Source organism: Triturus cristatus, chromosome 5_1 (genome assembly GCF_964204655.1).
Source record: "Triturus cristatus chromosome 5_1, aTriCri1.1, whole genome shotgun sequence".
In the NCBI taxonomy this organism is placed as follows: domain Eukaryota; kingdom Metazoa; phylum Chordata; class Amphibia; order Caudata; family Salamandridae; genus Triturus; species Triturus cristatus.
In genome coordinates, this window is record NC_140587.1 from 428,970,236 (window position 1) to 428,993,983 (window position 23,748).

At 45.0% G+C, this 23,748-nt stretch overlaps 1 protein-coding gene across 1 annotated transcript in view; it reads right to left on the reverse strand.

Annotated features, from left to right (window-relative positions):
- Positions 1-594: 594 nt before the first annotated feature.
- Positions 595-23,748, reverse strand: part of MTDH (metadherin) — a 381,806-nt gene continuing 358,652 nt past the window's right edge. Inside the window, exon 12 of the mRNA XM_085605211.1 lies at positions 595-2,369. Coding sequence (XP_085461337.1) covers positions 2,299-2,369 — 71 coding nt within the window. The 3' untranslated portion in view covers positions 595-2,298. The remainder of the gene's footprint in view (positions 2,370-23,748) is intronic.

The following is a 23,748-nucleotide window of genomic DNA, read 5'->3' on the forward strand; positions in this document are numbered from 1 at the left end:
CTAGCAGCGAAGGGGTAAAGAGGATCTACTTTAAACTAAAAAATGTAGAAAAAATGTAATTATATGGGGCCATAAAAAGAACTAAACAATGGCAGTATAAAAACAAATTTCCAATGCCAAGAAGAATAGTTCATAAATGGAAATAACAAAAAAGCAGCAGAAAACAAGTTCCTGCAGATGATAAAGTACCAGCGAGACATTAAGCTGGAAAAAACAGACAAAACCTTGCAAACCGATAACTGCCCAGCATTGTTGGGTTGAAGCAGAAAATGGGAATTTGAGAAGGCAAATGTTTGGCTTATCAGCAACAGCTATCAACTTTGGAACTGGAGAACCAGGTTCAAATCCCAGACCCCGCTCAACTTCCTGTAACTCTGAGCAAATCACTTTATCGTCTCAAGCCAAGAAAAAAGTGAAACAATTGGTTCTCATGTAAAACGCTTAAAGCCCTTGGGCCAGGTTTGTACTATATAAAACTACAAAAAAACAAAAACCTCTACTTTATTGCAATAAAATCAAATGCTGAAGAGGTGCTTGTAATTCCCCACAAACAACCCACTTTCATTAGGCAACAAAAAAATTGAATCTGCTTAATTTATTTTAATAAATCAACTAAGTAATGTAATTTATTAAACAAAAAAAAATCTGAACACAAACATACTTGCCATGTTCCTGAATCTGGTGTTAATGCACCTGCATAAAAGTTAGTAATCATTTAAGAGGAGAGCGGTTCACGAATAAGGCTCAGCTTCAGGACAACTAAACCACCGGCTCTACCAGTATTTGAGTTACTACCAAACTGCTGTCAACTACAACAATAAGACATAATATCAGATGGGTGATCAGTACCATTGGTTACAGCTGTTACAAATGGTTTAATTTTCTGCTCACTTAAAACAATTAAGCCAGTTACAACAATTAACTCATGGCTTTTGTACACACAATTTCTTTAAGACATGATCCGTGTTGAAAACTCACAAGTTTGGTAAAGGCTATTTACAGTGTACATGACTTAGCATGCACTATTTATAGATAATAATATGACCTGCCAATTCCAATTTAAGTACACAGTGCTTGAAATGGTGATATACCTATAACACCATTTGAAATCGATAGTTTCAAGCTGAAAATCATTTTAGTACAACTGCAATAGTCTCATGAAAAGTTTTATAAAACAGTCACCCTCTTTGTGAACTCTAGATACATATTCTACATACTACAGGTTAAGGCAGTAAAAAGAAAATGTTCCTGAAACCTGGATATCTTCCTACTGTCAGTTAAAGCTGTCCTGTGTTTCAACAGGCCCAATGCTTTCCCCTTATATTTAGATCTAGTTCCTGAATTAAAGAAAATCACTGCTCTTGCGTTTAGTTTTACGCTAACATTAACATAGCAAAAGGGACCGCACGATAACAGCAATTAAATGGATTATTAGGTTTAGGCAGAACGAACATATGGCTAATAGCATTAAGCATTCAGTTCTCCAATTAGGAGCCAGTTTTGTGTACATTCCAGGAAAAAACCTAACACTCAAAACAGAAAAGGTTCAAGGGAGGGAAACACAACCTATTTAATTATAAGTGGTTGTGGTTTCTTAAAACATAATTTAAAAAGTTCACAAGATACTCTGAAATTTCAAGTGACGAAATCAGTCAAATTTCTCACAATCCATACTCTCAAAACTTTCAACCGTTTCATTCTCTCTGTAATCAGAAAGCATATTTAAGTATTTAGAACCGTGATGAGTTCACTGTATAACATTGCTGATTATGAATGGATTTCATATTTGCCCTGATTATTTACTATCAGGCAAGCACAACGCCTACCGTTCTATTGTTGAATTATGGCAGAATGTGTATCAAACAGAACACTTTCAAATTAAAGTAGGTGCAAATTGTCAATACTTTAGAGTATCTATTAGGAAAAAAAAAAACAAGAAATAAACATCACAGAAATCACCCCACCTAATTCTTTGCTCTTAAGATTTAAATCAGATTGGGCAAAATATGTTGTAAACAGGGCACTGCTAGTTAGACCAGTAACTGGATCACTGATGATCTCCCATCCAAATAAGGTGAGAAGCCCAGATTTTAATCGATCTTCTAGTAATGTTGCATATTCTGCTGATCTCTCCTTTCATTCTTTCCTTGGATGGTTTTCATAGCAGTTTTGCTTAAAAATTCTGTTGAAATTTCTATAAAATTCTGTACATGTTCAAAAATTATTGCATAAACAGCATAATCTTCAAGACAGCGTTTCAACAACACGTCCAAATCATGAGGGGTGATGGGCGGATAATCACGTTTCTCTTCTTGCCTTTTTTTTCTTTTTAACTTGCTTTGGAGACTCCCAGCTTTCTTCAGACTTGGCTAACAGAATAAACAAGAAATAAAGAGTGGTGAATACAACAGTGTTACTTGACCTGACTGAAAACAAAGTTAAGATCTTTGGTGAATGAACCCATTTACTGACTTGTAATTTAATAATGGCAAATTAGCATTTTAGACATCTTGGCACTATGGCAAAAGAAACTATAGCTTATGTTTAAAGCAAAAACTGTGCTAAAACACTGATAAACCTGAAGGAGAAGTTACTTATTGGTAAAACTAATGTTCTATCATGGATACCTTCATGAAATTCACACAATGAAAAAGGGTTTCAAAATGAAGCAAAGCAAAATGCCGATTAAAGGCAACCGTTTGTGTTATGTTATATGTATTTGAGTTATGTTATATGCATTTGTATAGTGCACAACTCAAACGGAAGGATATCCTAGCACTAAAGAACAAGTTACTTACCTTTGGTAATGCATTATCTGGTAGAGATAATATCTAGCTGCAGATTCCTTAACTTTGAATTTCACAGGCATCAGACTGGAGCTGGAAAACTTTGCGTGAGCAGTACCCCTGCGCGGTGTGGTGTAGCTCAATTCGGTTCGGCGTGGCTTTGTTACATAGGCGCCACCCACCTACACAGACATCAGTTACTTTTCATGTTTTCCACGCTAGGAGAGCCATGAAGTGAACCGACTAGTGTGTCCAAACTAGGGCCCTGAAAAAGGAGCAACCGTAGCCCTATAAATGAGTCTGCAGAGCAGGGAGGTATGGGTGGGCCTGTAAGGAATCTGCAGCTAGATATTTTCTCTACCAGATAATGAGTTTTCGAAGGTAAGTAACTTGTTCATCTGATAGAGACTTATAGCTGCAGATTCCTTACATTTGAATGGATACCCAAGCCATGCTTCCTGGTGGACAAATTACTAGACTAGTAAGCACTGCAGGACCGAACGGTAAAATGGCCATCGGACCGGACTGTACAGGCAGTAGTGTTAAGTTAATGTGTGCAGTGAAGCCCACATGGCAGATGTCCAGGACTGGCACTCCACAAGACGGACGCTGTGGTCGCAGCCTTCCCCTTGGTGGAATGGGCTCGTAGGCCCCCAGGAGGCCGCTTCCTAGCCAGGGCATAGCAGATCTTAATACAGATAATGACTCAGTGCGAAATGGTTAGTTTCTGTACTGCCCGACCTTATTTTAGCTCCCACATAACCCATGAAGAGTTGGTCGTACACCCAGAACTTTTTCGTACGGTCAAGGTAGACCTACAACGCTCTTTTAGGGACTAAACAATGGAGACGCTCCGTGTTGGCCTAATGGCTAGGACTGTCGACCTCGAATCTGGGGAACTGGATTCGAGTCTCGGCAATGACGCTGAACATCCTGCGATTCTGGGCAAATCACTTAATCTCCCCGTGCCTAGCGAAAAATGAACGTGTCCTCATGTAATGTAACTGGTGCTATGTAAAGCGCTCTGATACCCGATTCGAGTCAAGTTCATGCTATATAAAACGCCGTGAAATAAAATAAAAAAATAAGGATGCAGAGGAACATAAAAGGGTCGCAGTGTGACCTACTGACCCAGATGGAATGGGGTCACCACCTTAGAAAGGAGATGGCCTGGGTGCAAAGCACAACCTTATCTGGGAATATCATGAGATAGGTAGGCTTGGATGATAAAGCCTGCAGCTCACTCACCCTTCGGGCTGATACTGCCACTAGAAATGCAGTTTTGATGGTGAGTAACCTGAGGGTGCATTTATGTACTTTATGTAGTGGCTCAAAGGGAGCACACTACTAAGTGTGAACTAGGTTCAGATCCCACTGAGGCAAAATGAAGGGTGCAGGAGGAAACGTGTACAAGAAAATGGTTCCTTTTGCAGCATGAAATCACTTCTAGATTCACATGCTTTGTGCAGATTATGTAGCAGAACTACCTGCCATGCGACAGTGGGTAGAAGAGGGAGGGAAGCAAAAACCTATCCAAGTACAGCTTGTCCAATTTCAACCTCCTTATTTTAATGTAAATCAATGCTTTGTAAAAGTATGCCCTGAAGCCCATGTGGTTGCTTTGCATTTTCTTGTATAGAGACTCTGGACATAAAGACCATAGTAGTTAACTTTTTTCTGGTAGAATATGCCTTTGGGGTAGTGAAAAAAAGGTTTATATGCCAGTGCGTAGCACGTTTGAATAGTTAGTAGAAGCCATCTAGCAATAGTATTCTTGGATAAAGCTGTCCTTGAGGCCTGAGCTAAATGTTTAATGAATAGCTGTGTTCTCCTTATGCGGTGTGTTACTTGCATGTAGTAGCTTACCGCCCCAGACATCCAATGTTTGCAGAGCCCTTTCTGTCGCATTTGAATGCTTTTTGGAAGAATGCTGGTATAGTGATAGTCTGATTTATGTGAAAAGGCAAAACAACATATTTAAAGATTTTGGGTGCCCAGATTAATACCATTTCCTTGTGTATGGCTATGTAAAGTTTCTAGCACCGTAAGTTAATGATGTGATAAGACACCAAGAGCATTGTTTTCAATATAAGATACCCGAGTGTGCCCTTATACAAGGGTTCAAATGGTGCTTTCATAAGCACTGCCGCTTTGTTCCCTCCATGAATTTCTTGATCAGTGGCTGACAACTATACCTTTAGTGCATCATGGGAAAGTTTACATATTACGAGATGTTTGATAATAAACTGTCTGTGTCTTGATGAGGTATACGCTCCATTTTCTTTGACATGTTAAATATATTTTCTACTTGAAAGTGTAACATGTTTAAGTGGCTGGTCTCCATCTTTCGCTAATGGCACATAATGTAGACGCTTACAATCCCGTCCTCAAATTTGGCTATTTCAGGGACCATCTGTCAGGTGCATCTCCCCAGGGTTTGGTAAAATATTTTCCCTTGGTGCATGGCTGCTCTTTCTGGCAGAGCCCCCGTGGATACCTGCATTATGGCCCCTGTTTTAAACTGTTGAGAAAAAAAGAGTAAGGTTCAAGTTGGCTTTCTTGGATCTCGAGTGGAATCTCTATATTTCTCCTCAATGACCTGGAAAACTGCTTTTGCTGTAGCCAGCCTGGAGAACACCACCTTACTCTGTTGATCAAAGCTCGGGAGGCACTGGGAGAAGCTGTTTTTTTCTAACAAACTGGACTTACGGTTTCCAAAAGAAGGTCAGTAGTATCTCTAGCTCTACACCAAAAACGTAGGCAGCCCTATTCACAACTGTGTCATACATTAAGATATCATTAGGGTGGATGGCCTTGAGGAATAACTAATTCCTCCTAAGGCGAGTCAGTCTCGAAATCTTTCTGCATTTCCTCATGTGGGTTGTCAAACCCTAAATCTTTAGGGCATGCTGTAAAATATATTCCTCCTAACCCATGTCTGCATCATGATCTATCTCATATGTTTCTTTCTGTTCTGACGACCGAATCTCGTGTTGGCCTTTTAGTGCTTAAAGATCTTGGTGGTTTTAGAGGCCTTATGGCTTCCTTGAAAGATTAGATTTTCTTCATTCGTTTTTCTATTTCAGCCTCTAATGCTCTGGTCTTCCTCTCAACCTCAGAGATGCCAGATTTTAGGTTCCACTCAGACTTCTTCCTACAAGGGTGCCCATCCCTCCTACCCTATTGGAGCTCGATCATCCTCCGAAGTCGAGGTGCTACATTTCGGCGCATCCTTACTGGCGAGTTTTTCTTTGCCATTAAGGATGGGAAGTTTCTAGCAGACCTTTGACTGTTGTTTTTTTCTTCTGTGTTGAGGACTTGGCTCTTCCAGGCTCTAGAATTTTGCTCAAAGGCCTGGTATTCGGCAATTTGGGAATATGCTTGGATGCATTTTCTATCAGCGTATTCAGTGCTTTAACGGTATGTGGCACTGTAGGTTTAGAGTCTTCACTATGTTGCTCTTTTTCAACCTTGTATACCTCAAGTTCCACATCTTAGTATTCACCGTGAACCTCCTCTTCTGCCTATAACCTTGCATCATCAGGGGGTTTGGGGGGAGGGGGTCTGAAGGATTATGTTACTTACCCTGTAAGCATCTGTTCTTGGCATGTAGAGCTGTAGATTCACATGCTTTGCATACTCCTGCCATCTAGTGTTGGGTCTGGATGTTTGCAAGTTGTTTTTCTTCGAAGAAGTCTTAACCAGTCACGAGGCAAGGCGCTGACTCCTTTCGGTGATAGTGGGCTTGGGCAACGACCACTGTATTTTTTCTGAACATTTTTTTCATTTTTGTATCTCCTTGAAAGAAATCTTCGGGGGAAGATAGAAAATCTAATATCATGGCAAGATGGCGGCTGTGTGAATGCTGCAGAACACCACTCACCTACTGCTCCATGGTGTAACTGCTAAACCCGCTTGACAGGAGTTCTTAATGATCGCCTCTGAGTGTGGACGTCGGAAGGTGGTTACAAGGAAGGAGACCATTGGGGAAAACATTCGGATTCACTCACTTGCTGGTACGTGCTGCTCTGAAAGCGCTGCTCAGCTGGTGCTACATGGGGACGCAGACTTCGATCTTTTTTACACAGCATGCCTCCAAAACAGCTGAAGCCTCCGCAAGACTGAGCGGAGAGTAGCTCGATGGGATCTGGTGCTGCAGGGAGTATACGAGGTCTGTTGACTCAGTGGAAAACCGAGATTGCAAGGAAAGCTGGAGACGCTACTCCTGCAGCAGGAAGTAAAGAGGCAAAGACAGGGAAAACTAAAGGCAAGGATCAGCATCTCAGTGAAGAGGCGGGTCCTGAGGGGTGATCAGGAGTAATTGAGGGTCAATTGTGATGAATCTGGATGATGAAATGGGCTATTTTTTTTTAGTCACTTTGGGGTTGGTTCTGGCTGTTTTGTTGGGTGGAGCTGGGTGAGTGGTGGTGGGGAGCAGCTTTATGCAGGAGGCATCACAAGGGTCCTTGGACCTTTTCTGCCTAGGGATAGGGGGAAGGGAGGGAGGTTAGAGGGGGGCAAAGGAGGGGCGCTGATCCAACAGGTTGCATCTGATTAGTTAGTATCATTAGAGAGTAGGAACAGGAACAGACTGGGCTTGCTATGTACTACAAATCGTGCTGGGTAAATTGAGGATTGCCTCAGTTCATATATGTGGCTTGAATAATCCCCTAAAAAAACGCAGGATTAACTAGGATATGCAATATTTAAAGGCGGATATAATTTGGCTCCAAGAGACGCATATTGAGGCTGGTAGACAAAGGTCAGCTGAACTAGCAGGATATCAATTGATCTCTGCCACGACTCCGGGAACACGCACAAGAGGGGTCGCGGTTATGGCTCGTAAAACGTTTTTTTAGATTCCCAAGTTCTAAATCAGACCAACTTGGCAGATGGGTTGTTACTCAAAGTTGTATCGATAGCTATTCTTTTACAATATGTTCTGTATACGGTTCAGTATTCGATGACCCTGCCTTGTTTAACTGGTTGAATACGGAACTGGTTGGGTGGCTGCTGCCCTTGATTGTATGTGGGGACTTTAATATAAGTTTAAACACTGAGAATATTACGCTTGGTGAGCAGTCATATCGTGGCCGTAAGCCAAAAGTTTTCAAGGCGTTAATTAACTTATGTAAGACACATGGACTTATTAATGCTTGGGCTACATTGGAATTTCAAGATGCAGGATATACCTCTTTTTCTGCCCCACACCAAACTCATGCTAGGTTAGATTATTTGTGTGTCTCTCTGGAGGTGTTGACAAGATGCAGTATTGCCAAATACCCCCTGATGATGTCTGATCATCACCAGTTAGTACTTGAAATTTCACTACATACACTTAAGCACCCTATATCTCGCTGGACTTTCAATAGAGCGCTTCTTTATGAGATTACATTCAACATATGAGGGAGTGGATTCCTAGATTTATAAAGGAAAACAGGGGGAGAGCGTGGTTAGGGATAATGTGGGATGCATTTAAAGCCGGGATAAGAGGGGAAACAGGCAAGGCTAAGGGCTTTCTTTAGGAACAATGTAGGAACTAAATGAAGCAGAAACTCAATTGGTACAGGCACCTACAAATAATGAGGAAGCACAGCAGGCACAAATCAAGGTGGCTTCGGTAAAATCTATCATTCAGGATTTGTCGGCAAATAAGGCAGCAGAGAAATATTGTGCTTGGTGGTCCAAAATGTATGAATGTAATGAGTGGGGAACCTGCTAGCGGTCCGTACTGGACAGCAGATAACGCAAGGGGGGACGATACTTGAAATTGAGGATCCAGGGGTTGGGCCAGTCACTGAGCCTTCAGAAATGCGGGCCGCCTTTCAACGATTTTATCAGAAACTCTAAAAGGAAGTTATTAGTAATGAGGAGGAAGCAATTCAGAACTACTTAGCTGGGATTCCTTGTGAGAAATCAATTGACTAGAGTGAGGTGTTGGATGTACCTATTACGGCGGATGAACTTCAAGGGGCAATTAGCTCGCTGGTAAACGGGAAGACGGTAGGAACAGACTCCATTTCCGGGGAATTTTATAAAATATTTGCTCCCTCCATACAGGAGCTAATGAAAGATGTTTTTTGGGAAGCTGAGGCGGGGCAAGGAGCTCCTGATTCCTGGAGAACAGCCAATATAGTCGTTTTCCCCAAGAAAGGCAAGCAGGTTAGAGAGATGGGGTCCAACCGGCCTATCACTCTAATAAATAGCGATGTCAAGGTATAGGCCAAGATTTTGGCCAAACAATTGGAGAATGTTACTAAAAAATTGGTTTCCCCAACCCAGCATGGTTTTGTCCCTGGACACAGTACAATAGACCAAATTCAGAGGGTTATTGCTCTTTTTGATGCTGCTGGTATCACTGGGGACCCTATTGGGCTTATCCTGCTTGATGCGGGGAAAGCCTTTGATAGGGTCTCCTGGTCCTTTCTGTGGGCAACTTTGAAGAGCAGAGGGCTGGGGGGAAAGTTTTATTACGGCTGTTGAAACAATGTATAACAACCCGGTGGTGAGAATATCAATAATGGGAGAGAGGTCAGATCCTGTTTTAACAGGGGGACCCAACAGGGATGTCCGTGCTCTTATTGTTTGCACTATATATTGATCTGTAGTTATGGGGATTGAGTGTAATAACCTGATTTTAGGAGTGCAGAGCAATGGGGGAGAACTAAGATTCTGGCATACGCCGACGAACTTGCGATTATCATCTCGAATCCAATGGATGCAATAAAAGATTGAAAATGAAGCCGATACTTTTGGGAAGCTTTCTGGATACCGTCTTAATCAAAATAAAACTCAAGTTCTGGTTGGCAAAGGGCTTCATTTGAGTGATCCACGAGTGGTACAGACAGCAGTATATCTGGGAGTGGAAGTTACGGCAGATGTATCAAAGATTATAGAAATCAATTTGAACCCTTTACTCTCTAATTTAAAACCAATTCAACCGACTTGAGAACCTCTAACTGACGATGGTGGGGGATGCAATGACATCAAAATTCTTTTTCTGGCAAAGATTTTATATTTTTTCAGGGCTATTCCCTTGACTATTTGTTGCACGTGGTTTACAGCTATGAATAAGATGTTCTCCAGGTTTATTTGGGCTAATTTCAGCCCTCGGAGAGCGCTTACATTTTTTATGTTACCAAGAGAAAGAGGTGGGTGGGCAGTAACAATCTCCAGCTTTATTGCTGGGCCTTCGTTTTACATATATAAGAGATATTAGTCAATGAGAAGGTGGATACGACACAGATAAGTCCCTCAATTTCTATTTTTGAGCTGAGATTAGGCTAGGAGGCGTCTTTGCGCCATACAGAATTCAATTATAATAAAAGGGTAAATTTTAAAATCCTAATCTGCGCGTTCAAGGTTTGGACTATGGCCCGGAAAAAATAGGCTTGGGCCGTATTAATGCCTATACCCTAATGTATAGGAATAACTCCCTTCCAAATGTCTTTGACGGGCACATGAAGTACTGGTTCAACAAGGGTGTGAGAATAGTAGGCGATGTCACAGATGAGACAGGGGTACTACTGTTTGATATCATTAGGGATAGATTTGAGCTGGATAATCAGCAGTTTTTTAAATATCTCCAGATAAGAGATTTTCCAGTTAGGAAATCTGGGGGTACGTGTGGTTTCTCTAGGGTGAACTTGATGGAAGTCATACTTAGAGGCTCAACCTCACTAGGGGGGATATATACAGGGGGGCGTGGGGAAGCGTGTTTCCACCCACCCCTACAGACGGTGGTGAGGTCTCCTTCCAGTGCTGAGCTATGTCCCGCTTAGCTGGTGTTACTCCTAGAAAAAGAAGATGTTGCTTTACTGATTACCCCCGATCCCATCAGTGCTTTGTAGTAAAAATAATTTGGGGTCAATGGCAAGTCAAGACAAGAGGTAGCCCTAGGTCTAGAACCCACTGGTCTGAGGCAAGTACAAGTCTTGTCTCTTGCTGCCCTTACACACCCCGAAGGCTGTCATGCTTCATCATCGGGCGTTTGCTCCTCGTCAGGCCGGCGCTGCAATGTCCTACGGGTCCCCCGAAGGGTTACTTTAGCAGAGATCTTTTGAGAACTGGCGTCAGATGGGTGCGGGTGTGTGGGGTGAGTCCTATGAGGAGGGTGAGAGAGTGTGTGTAAGTTAAAACTGGCTAAGGGTTACCAAAAGGTGATATTTATTGTAGCGGTACCCTTGTCAGAATAAAAAACCCCGAAGGTGGTATGTTACTCAGTAGGCGAAATTTGCGCAGGTAACTAAAAAGGTCGACATGTTTCGTGCATGGTCCGTCACAAAGATCTGTGGCGCTTCCTCAGGACCAAAAAACAAGTTGTGGTGTGAAAGTGCTAGTGAGTAAAAGGGATAAAACGACCCTCTGTGAGGTGGGGGCAGGCCACAACTGTGTACCCTACAGTTAGACTACAACTGAATAGTTGAACCGCTCCTGATGTGTGTGAGAAAATGCCATCTTTCTTGCATGGTATGCCCCCACTTTTTGCTGAATTGCTTTATGTACTTTGACGGAGTGTGCCCTGGGCTCCCGCCAATCAGGTGCCCAGGGCCTATGTTCCTTCCCTAAAAACTGTGCTGAAACCTAAAACCCAAAACCCAAATTAGCAAACCCTGGGCCTTGTGACCAGGGAAGGCCTCTAAGGGCTGCAGCACTTATTGTGCCACCCTTAGCGGCCCTTTACCCTGACACAAACGCACTTCCCTTGCAGGCCGAGTGTCTGGGTATAGGACAAAACAGTCGACATGGCACACAGATGTGTGCCATGCCTACAACATACACTGCCCTGGCATACATCAGCCACCCCTCTAGCTGGGTGCCCTATGCCAGTGGTGTGGGTACAGGAGCATGAGACCTGTGCCCCTACAGTACCCAGGTCCATTCCTGGGCACTAAGTGCAGTGCTGCCATTTAAGAGTATATGGTCCTGGGAGATCGTCAAACACAAACTCCACAGCACCATGATGGCTCCACTGAAGACTGAGAAGTTTGGTATCAAACTTCAGCACATTAAACCCGCACTGATGCCAGTGCAGGATTTAATGTACAATGCACGACAGAGGGCATCTTAGAGATGCCCCCTGAACCTAACCTACAATCCACGTCTGGTCTGAGGGGCTGCCTAGGCTGCCACACAGCAGACATGTTGCTGGACCCCTGGGTAGAGAGCCATCCGCTCTCCTGGGCCTGCGACAATGCACATCCTGGGCGAGGTGCTAGGTCTCCTCCCCCAGGATGGGCAGGGGAAGCTTCAAAGGCATGCCGCCTTTGTGAGCTTCTCCAGGCCACTTGCTGTACTCAGCAACTGGCCCCTACCGGTTCTAAACCCCCACTCTGGCGGGAAGACTGGCCAGAAACCCCAAGGAAGGACAGGGGTGTGCCAGCCTCTGCCAACCCCACCCCTCAGGTGGGGGAGGCGAGGTGAAGCACATCACCGGGCTCTCGCCATCTTGAAGATGGGGAGCCCTGCCCAATCAGGACTAGGCCTCTACCCCCCTCCCACAGGAGAGTGGCAGGATAGGGGGTGTACCCACCCCAGGGCAGGGACCCAGTGGTCCCTGCCCTTTACCTACCTGTAACGCCCCTAAATTTAGTACTTAGGGGCACCCTGAACCTTCCTTCCTTAGATCCAGATTCCGAAACAGCAAAGAAGATCAAGAAGAAAGAAGACCTGCCGTGCAGCTGCTAAAAAGAGGAAGACACCAACTGCTTTGGCCCCAGCCCTACCGGCCTGTCGACCCTCGAACCGGCTCCTGCTAAATCCCGGCATCTACCATGGCCAGCAACCTCACAAACCCTGGAGAACATGGCTACCTTGTGACTGAGCATCTGGGACTCCCACGAGCAGTGGCACTGCTCAAAGCAAGTAACTGACCCCTGGCATCAGCCTGGAACCGCAAACCCTGCACACTCTGCACCCACCAAGCCTGGCCTGTGCTGGAGTGGACAAAGACCACGAGGACGTCCCCCCCCCCGGCGACTGTGACCCCGAATCCGGCACCCAAGGACCCACCTCGACGCTCCGGATGACACCTGCAGCCTCAGAACCAGGGACCCCCCCCAACCTTAAACAGAGGGTAAGATTTCCTGACACCAAAAGGCATCCCTGCACCCGGCGCCCTGCGGCCCCCTGTGCCCAAATGCTGGGTACCTACCTATCCTCCAACTACCCAACTTACCTCTCGAAGTGGAGGTCGCACCTGAAGAATCTTAGTCTCCGAGCTTGCAGCCTTTGTTCGTTCTTGAGCTTCTCCATTGCAATCCATTGAGCGCCTGAAGGCTCAAAAGCACCCTGCACCAAGCTGCCCGAGTGCCCCTGGCTGTGCAACCTCTACTCCTACCTACTTCCCCATTTGCCCTGAGCAAGTGACCAGGAGCCCAGCTCCCACAGCCACGTGGCCTGCCGTCAGCAGCCACCAACCAAGGGCGCCCTGCCTTCCATAGGATAACATTGGGCCTAACTCACTCTGCACCCGGCTGCCCCTGTGCCGCTGAGGGTGTAACAACTGTACTTACCTGACCCTGGGAGACCCCCGAGTCCATGCCCAGAACCTTAACTCTGCCAGTTAAGTACTTACCCAAAAGCCGATAACTCACTTTTCTTCCATAGGTTAACATTGACTGGCTTCCCTTGAAATTTCTTCTAAGTGTAGAGTTTCTAAACTTTAAAATATTCACCTAAAATCAACCGAGTAACGAAAACAGAAATACTCACCTGCTATTAGGAGAGCTCCCAGTGCTGGATCTTGGTACCCAGCACTGTCCCTGAAAAGTAATTACAAACCATACTTACCGCTAACTCAATTTTCTTCCATAGGAAACCATTGACTGTTTTTTCTGTGAAATTTCTTTTAAGTGTCGATTTTTGCAAACTACAAATATTCTTTAAAGATCGTACCAACTGTGAAAACGTAATTACTGACCTGTTTTAGACATATGTCCCAGTACTGAGCCTAGGAGTCCAGCACTGGATTACAAAAGTAACGAGAACATACTTTACCGGTAACTTGAACTTTCTCCCATAGGAAACCATTGACTGTTTTCCTGTGAAATTTCTTCTAAGTGTCGATTTTGCAAACTTGCAAATATTCGTTAAAAATCGCCTGTATAACCTAAACGCATTCTATCAACTGCTTACAGGTGGTATACTAGTGCTGGATCCAGGATACAACACTGAACCCGAAAAAGTAACCTTAACCCCACTTACCTGCTAAATGAATTTCCTCCCATAAGATAACATTGGTAATTTGATTAGAAAAAGTTTGTGTCAACTTGTAAAATACCAAAATATTGCTTAAAAATAACAGTAACTAAAACGTACTTACTCACTTGTTTCCAAGAACTTTCCCAGGACTGAATCTAGGATCCAGTCCTGGAGTTAGAAAATTAATCCTGGAAGTAATCAATTGCATTTAACTTAAAATTCCCATTGAGCTCAATGTATTATTGTGTTTAAAATTGTATTGCCTATTGCAACAAACTAACTATTACATTCAAAAGTAAATTGCGTATTGCAAAGTATTTAACTAAAGCATCTTATTCTGAGAAAGTATATTTTGATACCTATTGTTGGTTTTAAAATAAAGCAACCATTTATTTTTATATACAAACCATTGGCCTAAAGTTCAGTTCTTGAGTGTGAGACCATTTGCTGAGTGTGAACAACAAATGCTTTACACTGACCTCCGATACTGCCTTACTGCTCGACCAAGCTACCACTTTAGAGAGTAAGGTTATATCTAACTGTAGCCTCTGCCAAACCTCTGGGGACTGTGGACTCTGTATATACTGTTCCCAAATAGGTACAGTGTGTACAGAGCCACCTACAATGTGACCTAAAGTCAAATGGAGAATTGCTACATGGGCTAGGGGTGTAGCTATTCGGGCAGGCTTATGGAACGGTAGGTGCTGAGAGCCAGCACTCTAGCGAATCCCCCGTAAAGGTGCGGGCTACCTACGCCCCTGGAGCAATTCTCCATTTGACTTTAGGTCACATCAGGAGCGGTTCGACTATTCAGTTGTAGCCTAACTGTAGGGTACACAGTTGTGGCCCGCCCCGACCTCACAGAGGGTCGTTTTATCCCTTTTACTCACTAGCACTTTCCACCACGACTTGTTTTTTGGTCCTGATGAAGCACCACGGATCTTTGTGACCAACCAGGCGTGAAACAGGTCGACCTTTTAGTTACCTGGGCACATTACGCCAACTAGACTAACACACCACCTTCGGGTTTATTATTCTGACAAGGGTACCACCACAATAAATATCCCCTTTTGGTAACCCTTAGCCAGTTTTAACTTACACTCACCCACCTCATAGGACTCACCCTACACACCCGCACCCATCTGACGGCAGTTATCAGAAGATCTCCACTAAAGTGACCCTTCAGGGGACCCGTAGGGCATTGCAGCGCCTGCCCAATGAGGAGTAAATGCCAGATGATGAAGCATGAAAACCTTCGGGGTGTGTGAGGGCAACAAGAGACAAGACTTGTTCTTGCCTCGGACCAGTGGGTTCTATACCTAGGACTACCTCTTGTCTTTCTTTTCTCTTTTTCATTGGGTTGAGTGGGTGACTCCTGGCACCCCCACCTACGGAACAGTGTCCCCCCATTTTGAGTTGATGACTAGATTTAGGAGCACGGACACTGGACCATAATCAGCTCCTGGTTACCCCCCCCTCCCCCCAACTTCCTTTTTGTTGATACAATCAAGGGCAAGTTGCCATGATAAGACCTGTTCTAGCCACAAATCCGCCTTTCACCAGAAGGGCTGGAGCACCCAACAGTTCCACACCGTATGTAGAAAAGTTGCCTCCTCATCTCCACATCGTCGGCAGGCGGGGGACGGGATCACACCCATTCGCCGGAGCCAGCATCTCGTGTAGTATGCTCTGTGCATGTACTTAAATTGGATAAGGCGATACAGAGTTGCGATAGCGGCTCTATGGTACTTGCTAGGGCCTCAGTACAATCGTCATCAGTGAGGTCAGGCATATCCCCTACACACGTTGTGCGCAATGTATCTGATGTGGTGCAGTTAAGAGTAATTAATGTCTGGTATATCTGTCGAATCTTGTGACTACGGTGTAGTTGGTATTCTGTTTGCAGTTGTTGGAGGACTTGAGCACCGTCCCATGTATTATGTCGCCCAGTGTCGAGATCTCGATATTGTCCCAAGCTCTAAAATCAGGTAGTGTGGTGACCTGGCGGAGGTAAGTAACGTGCCAGAGTGGAGTTGTCTGTGCCAGTCGCCCTTTCCAGCCCATCTTCTTAACTGAACCCCGCCATAATGATATAACCACTTTACAAGCGGGTGGCAAATGATCTAGGTTCGACTGAGTATGTAGAGGTCACGTAAGGTTTGAGGGTTCATCACCGCTCACCCTTTCCACTGTGAAAGCTGGGTCCATGGGCGCACTATACCACCACTCGTTAATATTGAGTAAGTGAGAAGCGGAGTAGTATGTGTATGTGTCGGCCACAGCGATCCCTCCGCAACAAGTGGACTGTGTACATGTCCGGAGGGCCACCCGAATTGCGCCTCCTCCCCACAGTAACTGGTTTTGGAGTGTTAATTTTCCGGAAGCATGAAGGTGAAATGTCATACGGGAAGTTTTGAAGTTGGTACAGTATTCGTGGAAGGGAGACCTTCTTGAAGAGGGCCGACCGCCCATATAAGGATAAAGGCAGAGGTGACCACGCTTTGATCTCCTTTCTGAGGCGTGTCAATAGCGGAGCAATATTGTGTGACCATGAGACAATCGGTCGTGGAGAAACAAACCCCCCTAGAAGATACCAGAACCCTTCGGTAGCATGCATTAATGGCGTCGACTATGTACCCCTTCCCTGATCTCCACAGACTGGAAACAACACCAACTTCGCAAGATTGGTTTTAAGCCCAGAAGATTAAACGTAAGATTAGCAAAATACGCAGGCCAGAAAACCTGGGATCAGTAAGAAAGAACGAACAGGACGTCATCTGCATATAACTCAATTATGTCTGATGTTTCTACAGACCAGTCATATCCCCGCACCAGGGGGTCCCGCCTTACCCATGTCAGCAGGGGCTCAATCGCTAAAGCAAAGAGTAAGGGGGAAAGCAGGCACCCCTGTCTTGTGCCCTGGTGGATGGGGAATCACTCAGAGGGTATCCCTGTCACCCACACTGAAGCCGAGAGACCTGTGTATAACAGATGGAAGTATGAGAGGAAACGTGGGCTGAACTGGAGTGCTCGCAAAAGGAGAAAAATAATCCCAGCTGAGGGAGTCGAAGACCTTATCAATGTCAGCAAGTAGGAGGGTTGCAGGGCATCCAAGATCAGAGGCCTTCGTAATGGCGTTATGCACTCGTCTGATGTTGTGTGGATCTGTGTGGCATAAAACCTGCCTGGTCCGGGTGGACGAGCTCATGGATATGTGTGTGAAGACTATCTGTCAGGACCTTACCTAGGAGCTTGGGCTCAAGGTTCAGAAGAGAAATAGGGCAGTATGAGGAGGGTTCCTCAGGCAGGCAACCCAGTTTGAGGAACACCACAATTTCGGCATGACGCCAATCTGAGGGGGGAGGATGTGCTGCTCTAGGGCTTCATGGAGAACCACAAGGAGATGCCCAAGAGGCACATGTGAGATCGTAAATATTAACTTGGGAACACGTTGGGGCCTGGTGCTTTGCCTGGTTGTAGGCCCAACAGTGCCCAATTGAGTTCAACTGTAATTGGTTCGTTCATTTGCTTGTAAATGTTACCTGGTAGTGATTTCGGTGGCATATCTTCGAGAGATTCCTCAATTTGGTTGCGAGCTATAGTTTCCTGTTTTGTATACAGTCCGGAGTAATATGATGCAAACACTTGAGCAACTGCAGTGGTGCATAGAGTCCGCTCTGTTATGCAACGCCAGCACTGGGGTGGGCGACAATACCGCCTGACAGATTATGTAGCATTTTGCTAGATTTATGCGCCAACTGATATATTCTAGATTGAGTCACCTGTCAGATGCATTGAGCTTCATTTGTAAGAGTTGCTGTAGCTGCTGTTGTGTGAGGAGGCGATCACATGTGGCATTGGGTCTTGTGGCCGCTCTTACTTCAGTCTCTAGAGCACTTTGGCGTGCCTCAAGATCTACCACCTGTGCCTGACAGTGATGTTTCTCCCCAGCTCGGTGGCTAATATCTACTTCTCGTATCGTGGGTTTAAGGGCTTCCTATAGTGTCATACGAGCGGGAGCAGTGTCAAAGTTGGAATCAAAGTAGTCCAAAATTGTTCATCTGATGGTGGCGTGATCGGACAGGTCACGCAGGTGCCAGGGTGACATACGCCATTTGAAGGGGGATGTGTGGGGCCCTATGTGTAGCTTTAGTGTTACTGGGAAGTGACCTGCTAGCCCCCTAGGAAGGATGGAAATTCCTGCGACTGTGGACATACGCCCTTGGGAGGAAAAGATAGTCAATTCTAGAGAGAGATTCGTGTACTACCGAGAGGTAGGTGAAGCCCGGCTCTGCTGGATGATAGACGCGCCATGCATCCGACCACCCCAGAGTAGAGACCAAATAGTGTAGTCTAGTTCCCCCTGCGCTGCGTCCCGGGCCCACCACCAGTCAATGGGTGCCATTTGTCATTCCTATCACCCCCATCACTGTTAGGCCTTTCGGGAGCTCCCCCCTTTATTGTATGATTTTGTCCACCGGAGTTTGCCCCAGCGGAGGAGAGGAGTAAAAACTGCCTAGTGTCAGGGATTACTCATGAATTGTGACTGTGATGAAGGTGTACCTCCCCCTGGATCAGACCATATTTTGGAGACATTATAAGAGACCCTGCGGTGTATACAGATCGCTGTACCTCATGACCCCCGGACAAATCCGGAGTGGAAGACCTGATTAAATCCATACCAAGCTAGGCAGGGTGCCTTAGTCCCCAGCATATAGGCTTCCTGCATAAGAAGAATGTCCACATCCAGTCTTTTGGCTTGTTTTAGAACTGCTCCCCGTTTGATTTTGTCTAGCACCCTGTGGACATTCCACGTCATAATATTGAGCCCACTGGGCTCTGTATTAGTGGTATTTGTAGCCATCTATCCCTCAGGGGGGATGCCATTCTCGGGGTGTGTGTGTAGGGTTTACGGTGTGGTTATGCCTGTGCCACAACTGAACTAAACATTGCAAAACTAAAAACAACTCTCCCCCTCTCCGCCCCCCACCCCAATATCTCAGACAACATGAAGTATCTATCATAGTCTGGATGGACTCTGGGCTCTAACGGGAGGCCCAGGGAGTCACCCGGCAATGGTTCCCCAATGCCCTGATAACCTCAACCAAAATGTATCAGAGCGTGCACGGAGCGCTTGTTAATGTCCGCCAAGCCATATGGTGTTCCAAGGGCAGCTAATCGATCTGAGTTTAAGTGCGGGCCACCTAGAGGTACACAGCTAGATTCACTGCAGGTGTTCATTATAGTCAGGAGTCATCACCCTGTGCCGTCTTTTGGAGGTAGACTTCTTCGGCCGAGTCCTTCAGGTGCCTTGGGAAGAGTCGGATTCCAGTGAAGGCGGAGTAGGAGGCCTGATATGCACAGTCTCGTCGGCCCATGTGAAGTTAGTCTTCGGGGTGTCAATGAGTGGTCCCTACCTTATGGGGCCCAGGCTCCAATACTTTGTCGATGCCAGGCCGCGGACGCCTCCCCTCAATCCTCTGGGCCACTCGGTTCGCTCCACAGCAGCGAACCAAGGTGTCGCACTAGGGCCTGTCACCAACGTACCCCGGGGCAGTCCAGCAGAGATGGGCAGACTGCCCTGACCCCACCGTACTAGATGGGGGAAGCCATTGGGTACATGCGGCCAATCTCTGCAGCCACTCCGGCTCCGATCAGGCAGTCCTCCAAAGCAGCTTGCGTATCGCCGCCTCTTCCAGGAAAGGAGGGCGGCCGCCCCAAGAGCGGCAGCCCGTCACACAACCCGCTGCGGAGTGCCGGCTAAGCGCAGCGAGTCATGGAAAGCCAGGCCCGGACAACCCCACTTAAAACTTAGGCTCCAGGGTCTAGGGCAGCCTTCCTTCTGCCTCAGTGCAGCCCCAGGGGTCCTCCCGTCAACCTGGCTGACGCCGGGTCCGCCCAAGGGGTAATAACCGGGGATGATGTTGGAATATTGGCTTGGCGAGACTGAGCCACTTCAGATGGAGTCTGCCATGATGGCTTCCCAAATCACGCCCCATCTAATGCATTGTTGTGGCTTTGTTTACTTGCAAGAGGGTGAGAATGGAGTAAGTACAGTATAGAGAAGTCCATGCATATATAATGTGAATAATAAGAACTGCAACAAACACAGGTGTCCGTGGAGGAAGAAGGGGGCATAATCTACACCTTTACATGACAACAGATCTTACAGGGTAGGTAAAATAATCTGTTTGAGGCATGTGTGCTGTACATACACATGCTTTGCATAGACTGTATCGCAGTATCCCCGTGGGTGTTGCAGTAGGTTGAAAGAGTATTTTTAGCTCTGTTTGACATTCGCCTGTTGAAGTGCTAACACATCTACACAATGTATTGTAAATGTGTGTGGTGTAGACATGTAGCTGCCTAACATATGTCAGCTATGGGAATGTTACCTAAAAAGGAAGTAGATGCTCCTATTTTGCTAGTAGAATGCGCCCTAGGAGGTACTGTTAAAGTTATTTTTAGCTTTAATATAGCAAGTTTGAATACATTTGACAATCCATCTTGAAATGCCAGATTTTGAAATGGTCTTTCCTTTATGAGGGGAGCAAAAGCAACAAAAAGTTGTTTTGCGAAAATCTTTTGTCCTATCAATGTAGTACAATAATGCTCTTTTGACATCAAGTGTGAGCCCTCACTGCTACAGAATCAGGTTGAGGAAAAATACAGGTACCTCAAAACTGATGTGAAAAGCAGAGACAATTTCTGGAAGAAATTTTGGATTTGTACGATGAACAATTCTATCTTTTTGTAATTGAAAGAAGGGTTCTTTTAAGGTTAATGCCTGTAACTCACTAACTCGTCTTAGTGAAGTAATAGCTATTAAGAAGGCAACTTTCTATGAAAAACATTGTAGTGAACAATTGTGTAATAGTTCAAATGGTGGGCCTATAAGTCTTGTAAGAACAATGTTAAGGTTCCAGACAGGTGCAGGTGGTACTCTGGGTGGTATTATTCTTTTAAGGCCTTCCATAAAAGCTTTGATCACAGGTATTTTAAATAAAGATAAATGTTGCCGGTTCTGAAGATATGCCGCAACTGTTGCAAGGTACAGTCTAATAGATGTGTAGGCTAAACCTGCGCGTTGTAGATGCAAAAGATAACAAATAATTTGTATAGATGCATCTAGCGGATCAATTGTATGGTCATTACTTTGCTGCATAAAATGCTCTAGAGGTAGGTCTTCTTGCTTCTTTAAGAATGGTCATACCCTCTGGTGGTAGGTTTAGATAACCAAACTATGACTTCAGGAGCCAAATCGTAAGGTTGAGGTCTTGGTGATTTGGATATCTGATTTCTCCACGGTTCTGTGTGAGAAAATGTGATGTTATGTGAAGCTTTGGATGTGGAACCACTGACAGTTCCAACAGCGTCGTGGTGAATCATGGTTGATAAGCCCACGTGTGAGCTACGAGAATCAGTGTGAGAGATGTCTGCCTGAGTTTCCAAACTAGGAATGGAAGGATAGGGAGAGGCAGAAAAGCATAAGCAAATATCCCTGACCAATTCTTCCATAGGGCACTGCCTTAGGATAGAGGGTGTGGGAACCTGGAGGTGAAGTTTGGGCATTTTGAGTTCTGTGCTGTGGCAAACAGGTCTATTTGTTGAAATCCCCATTTTTGAAAGTACGGAAGGAGAACTTGTGGGTGAAGTTCCCATTCGTGTATTCGTTGTTTCTTTCTGCTGAGGAGATGTGCAAAATGTTGTCTGTGCCTGTAAGATGCTCTGCTAGTAGATGAATTTTGTGATGAATTGCCCAACACCAAATGATCTGAGAGAGGCGTGACTGTTGGAGAGAGTATATCCCCCTGTTTTTCTATATAGTACATTGTTGTTCTATTGTCTGTCCGGATTAATACAACTTTCTTTATCAGGTGATACAGAAATGCTTTCAAGCTAGTTGAACTGCTTGCAGCTCTAGATAGTGGATGTGATCGTTCTGTTTGGAGTTCCAACGACCCTGAACTGTTAACTGTTGTAAGTGTGCCCCGCATCATGTGAGAGATGCATCTTGTGAGCACGACTTGTGCAATAGGTTCGATGAACGGCCACCCTTTTGACAAATGTTGTTGTGTTCGACCACTGCAGAGAGCGATGAGTGCGGCTGTCTACCAACACTAGATCTGTCAGCTGACCCTGTGCTTGATTCCACCAACGTGCCAAGCATTCTTGTTGAAGGTGCATGTTTAGTCTTGCATGAGGCACTATCGTGATGCATGATGCCATCATCCGTAGTAACTGCATGAATGTTCTGACAGAGATACTGATTCACTTGAAACTGTTGTAACAGTGTCAGTACATTCTGAATCCTGGCTGCATTGGGATATGCTAGAGCCATGTGAGTGTTTAGAATGGCTCCAAGATATGGTTGAATTGGATTGGGTTGAAGATGGGGTTTCTGAATGTTGACTGTGAATTCCAACTGATGTAGAAGATTTAAGGTAAAAGGAGTGTGATGTACACATTTTAGATGTGAGTTGGCTTTTATGAGCCAATCATCTAAGTATGGGAAGATATGCATTTGTTGTCGTCTCAGATATGCCGCTACTATTGCTAGGCACTTGGTGAACACTCCGGGTGCAGTTGTTACTCCAAACGGAAACGCTTGGAACTGATGATGATTTTTCCCTATCACAAATCTGAGGTATATATGATGTGCTGGGTGAATGGGTATATGAAAGTATGCATCTTTAAGTCTAGCATTGCCAAAGTCACCTTGTTGCAAAAGCGGAAGTAATTGTTGCAGAGTGACCATGTGGAAGTGTTTGGACAATATGTTTAAGTTTAGCGGTCTGAGATCCAATATTGGTCTTAACGAACTGGTTTTTTTTTTGGATTTAGGAAGTATAGTGAATTTACTCCTGTTCCTTGCTGATGTAATGGGACGAGTTCTATAGCTTCTTTTGCTAGAAGAGCTTTCTACTTCTTGTTTGAGTAGATGTTTGTGTTCTAAAGACAGTTTGTGAACAAACGGGGGTATGTTGGGAGGTTGCTTGTGAGTTCCAGGCAGTAATCATGTTGGATAATATCCAACACCCATTTGTCTGTTATTGACTGCCAAACGAGTAGAAACTGATTTAATCTTTCCCCACAGGTGATGAAAGTTCGACGGGAGCTGATATCAAGTCACTGTTTGTTATTAGCGGGTGGGGTACGTGATGGTGTACCTCTACCTTTCAAGTTGTTACCTCTGTTTCCACCTCTGTAAAATCCTCTAGACAAAGGAGACTGACTGTTTTACATGAAGATGTGGATGCATCTGTTGTATTATTTTGGTGCCCCCTCTGTAGAACGAGCAACAAAAGAAAAGTCTACTTGACGGAGACTGAAGGGCACCCATTGATGTTGCCACTTCTGTGTCCTTTTACATCTTTTCTAGCGATTGGTCTATCTGAGGTCCAAAAAGGTGTTCTTTGTCGAATGGTGCATTAAGAATAGTCTGTTGAATCTCTGGTTTAAAACCAGAAATTGAGCCATGCATGCCTCCTTAGTAAAATGCTGGTATTGAATCCTTTAGCTGCCATAGCTGCAGCATCTAAAGCACATCTAATGGATGAATTAGAAAGAAGCCTGCCTTCTTGCTCTATTTCTTGGCCCTCTTTCCTATGTTCTTCTGGAAGATATTGTAATAACTCTTCCATTTCATCCCAATGTGCCCTATCATACCTATTTAACAGCCCTCGAGTGTTGGCTATTCTCCAATGATTTGCTGATTGGGCAGTTACTCTCTTTCCAGAGGCATCTATTAACTTTAATA